The sequence below is a fragment of the Pantherophis guttatus genome, chromosome 6 (genome assembly GCF_059756535.1).
Source record: "Pantherophis guttatus breed Tessera chromosome 6, ASM5975653v1, whole genome shotgun sequence".
NCBI lineage: Eukaryota > Metazoa > Chordata > Lepidosauria > Squamata > Colubridae > Pantherophis > Pantherophis guttatus.
Window position 1 is genome coordinate 3,685,485 of NC_142068.1, and position 12,667 is coordinate 3,698,151.

At 45.4% G+C, this 12,667-nt stretch overlaps 1 protein-coding gene across 2 annotated transcripts in view; it reads left to right on the top strand.

The window, feature by feature from the left end:
• Positions 1 to 12,667, top strand: part of ARMC9 (armadillo repeat containing 9) — a 138,813-nt gene that overhangs the window by 57,280 nt on the left and 68,866 nt on the right. For both annotated transcript variants that reach the window (XM_087872020.1, XM_087872019.1), the window contains 3 exons: positions 4,351 to 4,443; positions 5,830 to 5,920; positions 10,070 to 10,193. In XM_087872020.1, coding sequence (XP_087728146.1) covers positions 4,351 to 4,443; positions 5,830 to 5,920; positions 10,070 to 10,193 — 308 coding nt within the window. The remainder of the gene's footprint in view (positions 1 to 4,350; positions 4,444 to 5,829; positions 5,921 to 10,069; positions 10,194 to 12,667) is intronic.

A 12,667-nucleotide genomic window follows, 5' to 3' on the forward strand; every position in this document is an offset into this window, starting at 1 on the left:
GTCAATCGGGGGTGGCTGGGGAATTCTGGGAGTTGAAGTCCAGAGGTCTTAAAAGTCGCCGAGGTTGGAAACCAAGTCAGTGGAAGGACTCTGTGGTTCGACACTTCCACAAAATAGTCCTAAAATTAACAGATTAACAGAGCTGGAAAGGACCTTGGAGGTCATCTAGTCCATAGGTCTTCAAACTTGGCAGCTTTAAGACTTGTGGACTTCAACTCCCAGAATTCTCCAGCCAGCTTTGCTGGCTGGAGGATTCTGGGAGTTGAAGTCCACAAGTCTTAAAGCTGCCAAGTTTGAAGATCTCTGATCTAGTCTAACACACTCCCGTCCAAGCAAGAGACCCTACACCTGTGATGGGGAACCTATGGCACATGTGCCGGAAGTGGCACGCAGAGCCATTTTTCCAGGCGCGTGAACCGTCACCAAACTCACCTGAAACTGCGCAGGCGCACATGCCCCAGCTACTGTTCAGGCCTCTGATGCGCGTGCGTGCAATTCAGGGGACCCAGCTGGTCTTCGAAGCTCTCCTGCGCATGCGCGCGTATTTGTGCATGTCCACGAGATACCTGGCACGCAGCACGTCCATGCGCAGACAGCGTTCATGCACATGCTTTGCGCACGCGAAAACCACACACGTGCAGATGGTGAGTGTGCGCGCAGCGTGCATTGTGGGCATGCGTAAAAGCTATGCACATGCGCAGATGGTGTTGCGCATACAGCGCACAGTGGGGGGTGCGCGCAAAAGGTGTTTACGTGCGCAGATGGTGTGGTTGCACGCGCAGCATATGGGGAGGAGCCATGCGTTAGCGCTGAGGGCCTGCCAGCGCGCACAGCGCGTTCCTGTTCGGCACTCAGTAAGTAAAAGGTTCGCCACCGCTGCCCTACACCATTTCTGACAAATGGCCCTTGAAAGCTTCCAGTGATGAATCTCCCACAACCTCCGAAAGCAACTTTTGTTTCATTGAATATAGAATACCAGAGTTGGAAGGAACCTCGTAGGTCATCTAGTCCAACCCCCCGCCAAAGCAGGAGACCAGGGCTCTGCAACCTTAAACACTCGAAGTGCCATTTCGACCCGTTTCCCACAGAAAAGAAAACACCGGGAGCCACAAAACCTGAGTGGGTGTGGCCAACTCGATGTCACACACTCCCACCCAGTCACATGACACACACCCCAGCCACGCCTACCCAGGTTTTGTGGCTCCCAGTGTTTTCTGTGGGAAACAGGTATCTCTCTGTCTCTGTCTCTCTCTGTTCTGTCCCCGTCTCACACACGCACACAAACAGTCAGCCAGGAGTTAATAAAACCAGCAGTCAGGAATTCCTTTGAGATAACAGAATTGGCAGCAACCCAGTAACTGCCTGCCAAAGACTTTACTCACAAAGGGAGGTTTTTCTCCTCCGTCCGATACACCAAAATAAGTCCACAAAGCCAAAGAATTGTCAAGTCCAGTCCATAATAAATCCAAGGAGGGCATATAACGAAGTTCCAGAAACGCAGTATGACTTGCTAGCTTTTCAGTTTTGTCCGTCACAAGGCCTGAATGGCCACCACACCCCCTTTTATCCCCTGTGGGGTGTGGTCCAGTGACTCAGCTTAATCTCTGGCACGCCTCCTGTGCGCTGTGCGCACTTGTCTTTCCGATGCTGTCGGGGATCCAGCCAAGACTCATCTCCGTCGCTGTCTAACTGCGGCTTCTCGGAAGTGCCTGGCTCCTGGCCTATCTCTTCTCCTTCGGAAGACACCTGAGGCATTGCCAGAGAGGAGGGTCCTGGAGAGAGAGGCCTTGCCAACTCCTCTCCTTCACTTTCGGAGTCTTCTCCCTCCGATAAGACGGGCTCGGGGGTCAGAGTCACAACACTGTCTCTGTCTCTGTCTCTTTCCTCTCTCCTCTCTCTCAGGCCAGACGAGGAGTGACTGGAAGAGGAGGGAGAGGGGTGGGGCCAGCCAGTGGTGGGTTCAGCCAATAGGGAGCCACAGCAGGGAGACGAAAGAGCTGCATGCGGCTCCGGAGCTGCGGGTTGCTGACACCTGCCCTACACCATTTCTGACAGATGGCAGTCCAGTCTCTTCTTGAAAGCTTCCACAGTGATGAATCTTCCACAAAGACTCAGACTGCATTGGCATCAAGCGTCTCCTTTAGAATAGGGGTTGGGTTAACATAAAACCCGATAGAAAGTTTCGTATTTTTTTCTGCTCAAATGTTGAGTTTGCTTATTTATTTAATTGCTCATTCTTCTGTGGGTTTGCTTCATTTCTGCAGCCACCCATCTCAGTCAGTGACTCTGGGTGGCTTGCAACTCAAAAAGAAAAAGCATATTGCAATTAAACATGCTAAAAATGTTTTTAAACAAAACAGACACTATAAACAGCCGGATTAAACATACGTAGGGGCATAAACTGCTTGGCCTGTTAGCAGTCAAAATTCAAAAGAGTTCAAAAGCAGCATGGTAAGAATTCAGAAGGCAAGAATTCTGGCTGACCATTTGCTAGCTGCCTGTTGTGGCCCGTACGCGGCCTGTGCAGCTAGTAGCTGATTCAGACAGTGAGGAGGCTGGTGTGGTGCTGCGCCAGCAACCTGTGCAGGTGGCGCTTGAGTCGGACAATGAGGAGGCTGGAGAAGATGTGGTGCCAGAGGCAGGGATTCAGCCAGGGCCTTCAGAACCTCCAGAAGCTCCTTTAAGTGAAGAGGAAGAAGAGGAGGAGCCTCTTCTCGATGCACGGGCGCGCAGAGCTGCCAAAAGGCAGGAGTGTCTCCTCAGGAGGAGGTCTCCTCGAGAGTAAGGCTTGGGGCTAATTGGCCACTCCCTTAGCCTATTTAAGGAGGAACTCCAACAGAAGCAATTTGCAGGGAATAACTTAGTTCACATACCTTCGTGTCTTGTCTTACTTATCTTATCAGCTTCCTGCAAATTGCTTCTGGGCATTCTGCCAACCACAGTAAGCTTTCAGTTATTATTCTTTGAATTCTTGGCGGCTGTTAATGCAGTTAATTAACAGCCGCTATTGTAAAAGACTGGTTTATTTAATAAACTAAGGTTTGTACAGACTTTGTGTGTGCTAAGTTCTTTGGGGTCCATAGCTGGGGCAGAACACTGCCGTGGGGGACATTGTTAGTCCTTAGGTGCTTTCGAATTAACACGCAGTCCTCGACTTACGATCACAATTCAGCCCAAAATTTCTGCTGTTAAGTGAGACATTTCTTAAGTGAAGAAATGCCCCATTTTATGAACTTTCCTGACTCCGTTGTTAAGCGAATCATTGCAATTGATAAGTGGGTAACACAATTGTTAAGTGAATCCGGCTCCCTCATTGACTTGGCTTGTCGGAAGGTCGCAAAAAGGGATCACGGGGCCCCGGGACACTGCCACCGTCGTAAATATGAACCGGTGGCCAAAGGAACTGAATTTTGATCACGTAACCAGGGGGATGCTGCTAAAGATTGTAACTATGGTACAGCCGTGGCCAAAATTGTGGACACCTTTTGGGAAAAGTGTATTTTCTAAAACTTGCTAATAACATCACTTTTTTGGGGAGTAGTACCATAAAATTATATATCACTGGAAAGATAATTTAATCAAGAATGTAATGCAATAACTTCTATGAAAGATTTCCTATTAGAATAGCAATTACAGTGTAAAGAAGAAAAGTGAAACACGTAGAAAAAATGAGATATACAAAAATTATCACCATGTCAGTTAATACTTTGCTGGGTAACCTTTAGCAGGCGTTACGGCCTTAACAACGTCTTCCCATGGAGTGAACCAAGCCTTTGAGTTCTGCAGCTGTTATCATGTGAAACCAAGATTGAATAATGGCTTCAATTAACTGGGTTTGATTGCTGGGTCGCTTCTGACTAACCAGTTTCTTTAGTCGGCTCCATAGATTTTCCATTGGGCTTTAAGGTCTGGGCTATTCCAGGCCATTCATTCCAGCAGTGGAATAGGATTATCTTGAAACTCCCCAAAAAAAAAAAAAAAAAAAAAAGTGGTGTTATTAGCCATCAAACCTCAAAAATACACTTTTCCCAAAAGGTTTCCTCAATTTTGGCCACCGCTGTATGAAAAACAGCCGTTAAATCACCTTTTTTCAGTGCCGTTCTAACTTTGAACCGTCACTTAAACCAACTGTTGTAAGTCGAGGACTGCCTGTATGCAGATACGATGTTTTAGCCAGGGAAGAGAAAAGAAGTCGCGCAAAGTTGCTTGCTCGGGGCTGGATCCGAGTCGCTCTGGGGGGGGGGTGTTATAACCCAGCCCGTACGGCTTTCGTTCAGTTTACCGTGACTTCTTGAACCTTTAATCACTTCATTTTTTTTTTTGAAAAATAAATCTCTCTTCCTTTTGCAGCGTTTGACAACTTCCCACCCGGGGGAGCAGCGGGACACCGTTCTGCAGGCCTACATCAACAATGATCTCTTGGACTGCTACAGTAACGGCCAGGTTAGCGGAGGGGAGATCGCTACCCTAGATCGGAGACCGAGGGCGTCTTTAGGAGCCTCCATCTGCAACTGTTGACTTTTTTTTAAATCCTCAAACTCCCCTGCATTATCACGCAAAATAGGGGTAGTTCCTTTCGTGACCGTTTGAAGATACGACGGCACTGAGAAAAGGGACCTACAACCGTTTTTCACACTTAGCGGCCGTTGCAGCATCTCCACTGTCACACGATCAAAATGCCAGATGCTTGGCAACTGGCATGTTAGTAACGACGGTTTGTAATGTCCCGACGGTCATTTGCAACCTTCTGACATAGGTGAAGGTGAATGGAGGAAGCTTGGTCCACTGAACAGTCACGTTAAACCACTGCAAGGTGGCACAAGGGTTAGAATGCATTATTGCAGGCTGACTCTGCCCACAGCCAGGAATTCGATTCTGACCGGCTCAAGGTAGACTCAGCCTTCCGTCCTTCCGAGGTCGGTAAAATGAGGGCCCAGATTGTTAGGAGCAGGAGGCTAACTCTATAAACTGCTCCCAGTTCAAACCACAGTCTGTGCTATTGTTATTGCTATTCCTCTCTCTCCTTCCTCCCTCCCTCCCTCCCTCCCTCCCTCCCTCCCTCCTTCCTTTCTCTCTCCCTCCCTTCTGTGGTGGTGCAGTGGTTAGAATGCTACATTGCAGGCTGACTCTGCCCACAGCCACCAGTTCAATCCTGACCCACTCGAGGTTGACACAGCCTTCCGTCCTTCTCAGGTTGGTAAAATGAGGACCCAGATTGTTGGGGGCAATATGCTGGCTCTGTAAACTGCTCAGAGAGGACTGTAAAGCACTGTGGAGCAGTATATAAGTGTAAATGCTATTGCCTTTCCTTCCTTCCCTCCCCTCTTCCTTCCTTCTTCTTTCTTCCCTCCCTCCCTTTCTTCCTTCCTTCCCTCCCCTTCTTCTTTCTCTCTCTTCCTCCCTTCCTTCCTTCCTTCCCTGCCTCCCTCCCTTCCTCCCTCCCTCCCTTCCTTCCTCCCTTCCTTCCTTCCTTCCTTCCTTCCTTCCCTGCCTCCCTCCCTCCTTCCTTCCCTTCTTCTTTCCCTCCCTCCCTTCCTTTCCTCCTTCCTTCCTTTGTGGCGGAAGTGCTACTGCTAAAATCCCAGCTAGTCTCGCTTCCGCCACTAAATCTTGCCCATGGTTATTAAGCCAGTCCATGGTCATTAAGTGGACCCTGCGGTCATTAAGTAAATCCATTGTCTGCAATGGACATGCTTTGCCGGAAACTGGCGGTAAAACACTGTGGAGCGTGGATATAAGTCTGAGTGCTATTGATTGCTTTTGCTGTTATTTCACGTCAAGTATGCCAGGATTAACTGCAACCGTTTCAATGTTGGGGTTCCCTTGCAGAGAAGCGTCTTAATGCTGATCCAGTCCAAGTGTGAGGTTGTTCGCCAGTACACCGCCAGGCTCATCAATACGTTTGCCTCCCTGGCGGAAGGTAAGAGGCGGAGCATAAAAGTAGCTACCCTGTTTCCCCAAAAATACGACCTACCCCGAAAGTAAGTCCTAGCTTGATTTTTACACCCAATATAAGCCCAATATAAGAGCCTTGGTGGAGCAGGAGACTAAAGTGCTGTTAAGTAGCACCAGCTGCCTGCAATTACTGCGAGTTCGAATCTCACCAGGCTCAAGGTTGACTCAGCCTTCCATCCTTCCGAGGGAGGTAAAATGAGGACCTGGATTGTGGGGGCAATAAGATGACTTTGTATAAAAAAAGAACACCGCTTAGGGGGGCCCGAAAGCCCTACTAAGCAGGTATATACAAAAAGTATGAAGGCTATTGCTTAACGCACTGTAAGCCGCCCTGAGTCTCCGGAGAAGGGCGGCATATAAATCGAACCAATAAATAAATAAATAAATAAATACTGTCAGCGTTCCAGAACAACCCAACTCCAACCAAAAACTCCGAGACAGGCATCCTCTCAAATCTTTACTTTTACTTTTACTTTTATTTGATTTATATACCGCCCTTCTCCCGAAGGACTCAGGACGGTGAACAGCCAACAATAAAATAAATCTTCCATTTATTAGAGTAGGTGTACTGACACATCTGGGGAAAACCCGAATCTGAGAGTTCCCGGTTTTCTCTTAGTAAATCAAAACCCCAAATCCAGCCCCTGCACCCATCAGTCCGTCACATGGCTCAATTTCCATCCGTCCCAACTTGAACCACCACTGCAACACCACTCCTCCTCCAGATGCAGGAGCACCATGACCTTGACCGAAGGGAAGAATGCTATTGCCCCGTTTCCCCGAAAATAAGACATCCCCTGATAATAAGCCCCATCGGGCGTTTGAGCGCCTGCGCTAAAATAAGTCTCCCCCCGAAAATAAGCCCTCCCTGAAAATATTTAAACGCAGAGCTGGAAATCAGGTAAGACGGCAAGAGGAGCCCCGTCTTGCTCCACGCGCCCCAAAATAATAAGACCTCCCCGAAAATAAGGCCAAGCGCTTATTTCGGGGTTCCAAAAAATATAAAACATATATATTTTCGGGGAAATACGGTATGTCTAACTACAATCACTCTACTAAATTCCCCCTCCTCCTTTCCCAAGCACAAGAAGGTGGCAGCGTGGAAGCTTCCGGTGTTAATATGGCTTCCAAAGCTGACACCTACCCCCAAGGGAGAGCCTTCTCTGTGGGGGCACCCGCCCTCTGGAACGAGCTACCCCCAGGAATATGACTGATCCCGGACCTCCGTACTTTCCGTCGAGCTTTGAAGACCTTCCTATTCCAGCAAGCCAGGCTGGCTTAAAATTTTAATGGGTTATTTTATGGGCAAAGGGTTTTAAATTTTGGGAAGCCAATTTAATTTAATTCTGTTTTAATTTGTTTTAATTTTTATATTGCATGTATTTTAATCTTGGCTGTTCACCGCCCTGAGTCCTTCGCGAGAAGGGCGGTATACAAATTTAATAAACCTAAACCAAACCAACCACGGATTGACTACTGCAACACTCTCTACATGGGGCTGCCCTTGAGGACCACTCAGAGGCTTCAGCTGGTGCAGAATGCAGCCGCGCGGGTTGTGATGGGAGAATCCCGATACTCCCATGTTACACCCCTCCTGTGCGGTTTGCATTGGGTACCGGTTGCCCTCCGGGTGAGATTCAAGGTGCTGGTGTTGACCTATAAAGCCCTACATGGCTTAGGTCCAGGATATTTGGTGAACCACCTACAGCCAGCAACGACATCCCATCGCCCGGTTCGCACCCATAGAGAGGACCTACTCAGGGTGCCGTCGGCTAGACAGTGGCGGCTGGCGGCCCCCAGGGGTAGAGCCTTCTCGGTTGGGGCGCCCACCGTCTGGAATCAACTCCCCCGGAGCTCCGACTAGCGCCTGACCTTCGCACCTTCCGCCGGGAATTAAAAACTTGGCTTTTTAAATCCCTTGACCTGGTCTGATGACGGGGTTTTAATTGGTTTTAAGGGTTAATTTTAAATTTTTTAGGTTTTAGTCTTTATTTTTATTGTGGCTTGTGTTTTATTGTTGTGAGCTGCCCTGAGTCCATTGTGAGATAGGGCGGCATAGAAGCCGAATGAATGAATGAAGAATGAATGAATGAATGAATGAATGAATGAATGAATGAATGAATGAATAAATAAATAAATAAAATAAGCCCTAATTATGACCCCGTTCACTCCAGGGTGCACGGGTAAAAATTAAGCTGGGATGGGGGCGTGAAGCGGCCTTGCTACTTACCTTCGAACAGTTGCAGCCAGTCCTTGCACACCTTGGCCCATTTCTTCTGCAGCCAGCAAGGCTTCCCTGAAGGCCTCTGCAGCTGATAACAGAGCTCCAGATTGATCCGGAGCGCTCTTATTGGCTGCAGAGACCTTCAGGAAAGCCTTGACGGCCGCAGAAGAAGTTCCTGAAGGCCTCTGACAGTGACAAAGAAGCCGAAGGGCAACGCAAGTGAGATGAGTCAGTGGACGACATATTCCCACCCCCCCTCCGAAAATAAAACCTGGTGCCTTTGTTTTGAAGCAAAAAAATATATAAGACAGGGTCTTATTTTCAGGGAAACACAATACTTTACCTCGGAAAGTTCTCCCGAAGCTCATAGAAACCTCTGTGCCAGTCATCAAATCAACTCACTGGTCCTTTTCCCTCAATGGTACCAGCACGTAAAGCTGACAGGTAGGACTAGGTCCCAAAGAAAAGTCCATGTTTCGAACCCACCACAAAGCCTGTGTTTTTCAGGAGTTCAGGGACTAACAATGGCAGTACAGAAAATGGGACTTTGGACCGTTTTTCACACTTTCGACCATTGCGACCTTCTTGTGGTCACAGGATATAGATAGATAGATAGATAAATATAGATAGATAGAGTGATAGATAGATAGAGTGATATAGAGATATATAGATGATATACAGTATATATATAGAGAGAGAGATTGTTATATAGATAGAGATAGAAAGAGTGATATAGAGATACAGTATAGATGAGAGATATATACATAAAGACAGATAGATAGATAGATAGATAGATAGATAGAGTGATAGATAGATAGAGTGATAGATAGAGTGATAGAGTGATAGTGATAGAGTGATATAGAGATATATAGATGATATACAGTATATATATAGAGATTGTTATATAGATAGATAGAATGATAGTGATATAGAGATACAGTATAGATGAGAGATATATACATAAAGACAGACAGATAGATAGATAGATAGAGTGATAGATAGATAGTGATATATAGAGATAGATGAGATATATAGAGAGATTGATATATAGATAGAATGATAGTGATAGAGTGATATAGAGATATATAGATGATATACAGTATATATAGAGAGATAAATTGATGATAGAGTGATAGTGATATAGAGATACAGTATAGATGAGAAATATATACATAAAGACAGACAGACAGACATAGATAGATAGATAGATAGATAGATAGATAGATAGATAGATAGATAGATAGACTGACAGACAGACAGACTGACTGACTGACTGACTTTATTGTCACTTTGCATATACACTAATTGGCATACATTAAAATGAAATTTCGTTGCATTCAGCTCTCAAATGGTCACCAACACTACATAAACATGACAACATACATACATGCATACAAACAAAATTATGCCTATACCCACATATATTATATGACGCAGAGAAACAACACAGTCTAGTTTTGTTTCCACCTGAGGGCAGGATGAGAAGTAATGGGTGGAAACTAATCAAGGAGAGAAGCAACTTAGAACTAAGGAGAAATTTCCTGACAGTGAGAACAATTAACCAGTGGAACGACTTGCCACCAGAAGTTGTGAATGCCCCAACACTGGAAGTTTTTAAGAAGATGTTGGATAACCATTTTGTCTGGAGTGGTGTAGGGTTTCCTGCCTGGGCAGGGGGTTGGACTAGAAGACCTCCAAGGTCCCTTCCAACTCTGTTATTCTATTCTATTCTAGTTTGGCTGTATACATGTACATGGTGAAGGAGGGAGGGAAAACCATGCAAAATTTGGAATGCCACTTTAAAGGAGCTTTTGAGGTCTCGGTGGCTGCCTGTCTGTCTGTCTCTCTCTCTCTCCATTGCTCTCTGCTTTCTTCTTCCGTTTCTCCCAGGCCGTCTCTACCTTTCCCAGAATCCCCGTTTGCTCCGCATGCTGGAAGGACGGTTGAAAGCGGAAGATAAGTTCTCCCTTACCCGGGAGAACGTCCTGGGGGCTCTGCAGAAACTCAGCCTCAGGTGAGGAATGGGGGTGGGGGGGGTGGGGGGGTTGCCAACATTGGGGGGTGGGGGGGGTGGGCAGGATCTGATTGGGTTGGGCTGGGTCGTGGTGCTGCCTTGCTTCTTTTCCCCAAAAGATAAATGAGATGCCCGCCAAGGAACCTCTGCACAGTTTTCTTACAAGGATATCTGGAAAGAGAGCCATTTTTGGTGACCCAAAGCAATCTTAAGAGTCAGAACGTCAGGTAGTCCTTGACTTACGACCACAGTGGCGCGCGCGGAATTTCCATCGCTTATTGAGACAAGGGTTAAAGTGAGTTTTGCTCCATTCTGCCTGCTTTCCTGCCACGGTGGTTTGAGTCGATCACGGCAGTCGTTAAGTTAGGGACACGGTTGTTAAGTGAATCCGGCTTCCCCGTTGGATTTGCTGGTCAGAAGGTCACAAAAAACGGATCACGTGACCCGTCATAAATATGAGTCAGTTGCCAAGTGTCTGAATTTTTGATGATAAAAACATAGGGATGCCGCAACGGTTGTAGGTGTGAAAAACTGGGGGAAGTCACTTTTTAAAGTGCCGTCGTAACTTTGAATGGTGACAAAACAAATGGTTGTAAGTCAAGGACTACATGTATTATTTAGTGGTCTGCTAGCTTTCAACCTTAAAGATACACAGTTATCTTGATCTGGGCTTATTGGTGCTCTCTGAGCTTTTTTTTTCTTTCTTTCTTTCTTTCTTTCTTTCTTTCTTTCTTTCTTTCTTTCTTTCTTTCTTCCTTTCTTCCTTCCTTCCTTCCTTCCTTGCTTTGTCTTTCTCTTTTTCTTTCTTTCTTCCTTTCTGTCTTTCCTTCCTTTTTCTTCCTTCCTTCCTTCCTTCTTTCTTTCCTTCCTTCCATCTTTCTTTCTCTCTTTTTCTTTCTTTCCTTCCTTTCTCTCTTTCATTCTTTCTTTCCTTCCTCCCTCCCTTCCTTTCTGTCTTCTTTCTTTCTCTCTCTCTCTCTCTCTCTCTCTTTTCTTCCTTTCTCTCTCTTCCTTTCATTCTTTCTGTCTTCCTTTCGCTCTTTCTTTCTTTCCTTCCTTCCCTCCTTTCCTTCCTTCCTTTCTGTCTTTCCTTCCTTCCTTCTTTCTTTTTCTTTCTTTCTGACTTTCCTTCCTTCTTTCTTTTTCTTTCTTTCCTTCCTTCCTCTCTTTTATTTGTCCTTCTTCCTTCCTTCCTTCCCTCCTTCCTTCCTTTCTTTCTTTCCTTCCTTCCTTCCTTCCTTCCTTCCATCTTTCTCTCTTTTTCTTTCTTTCCTTCCTTTCTCTTTCATTCTTTCTTTCCTTCCTCCCTCCCTCCCTTCCTTTCTGTCTTCTTTCTTTTTTCTTTCTTTCTTTCTCTCTCTCTCTCTTTTTCTTTTCTTCCTTTCTCTCTCTTCCTTTCATTCTTTCTGTCTTTCCTTCGCTCTTTCTTTCCTTCCTTCCCTCCTTTCCTTCCTTCCTTTCTGTCTTTCCTTCCTTCTTTCATTCCTTCGTTCCTTCCTTCTTTGTCTTTCTTTCTTTCCTTCCTTCTTTCTTTTTCTTTCTTTCTTTCTTTCTTTCCTTCCTTCTTTCTTTTTCTTTCCTTCCTTCCTTCCTTTCTCTTTCTTTCTTTTATTTGTCCTTCCTTCCTTCCTTCCTTCCTTCCTTCTTTCTTTCTGACTTTCTTTCTTTCTTTTAATTTTTTTTTCCTTTTGCAAAAAAAAAAGTATTTGTCACAAAGGAGTGAATCTATGAGATACAGCTAGAACTAACTGATATAATTTTAAATAAAGAAATACCTCCAATTTCATTTCTACGTCAAAACTACTTCCTGCATTTTGTGCTTGAGACAGAAAGAAATGAAACTGGGACTTTGGTGCGATTAGATCGATTGGTTGCTATAGCAACAGCCAGTGTATATTAAGGATGCAAAGGTAAACATACCTGCTGCTATCTTTATTCTACTTATCTGTGTTGGGAGTTAAGGCTTTAAAAATATATATATATTATCCTTTAACCCACACTTCTGCCTGCCCCTTTCCTCCTTTCCCCGCTTCCCTGCTGTCTTTATTTCCACGTGTATTTTATACTTTGCTAACTTTAAGGAAAATAGTAATTAAAAAAAGGAACGAATTAAAAAAAAAGGAAAAGGGATACTCCAGATTATGGCCAGTTGTAGCTATTTCTTTCCTGTGGGATTTCCACCAGGCCCAAAAAAGAGCCCTGGTGGCGCGGCAGACTAAAGCACTGTTATTAAATGGGATTTTAAATTTGGGGTTTTATAAATTGGGCCTTTTATTTAATAATTTTAATTATTTTTAAATTTTGACTGTGTTTTTAATTAGGCTGTACACCGCCCTAAGTCCTTCGGGAGAGGGGCGGTATAGAAGATAGATAGATAGATAGATAGATAGATAGATAGATAGATAGATAGATAGATAGATAGATAGATAAATAAATACCAGCTGCCTGCAATTACTGCAGGTTCGAATCTCGCC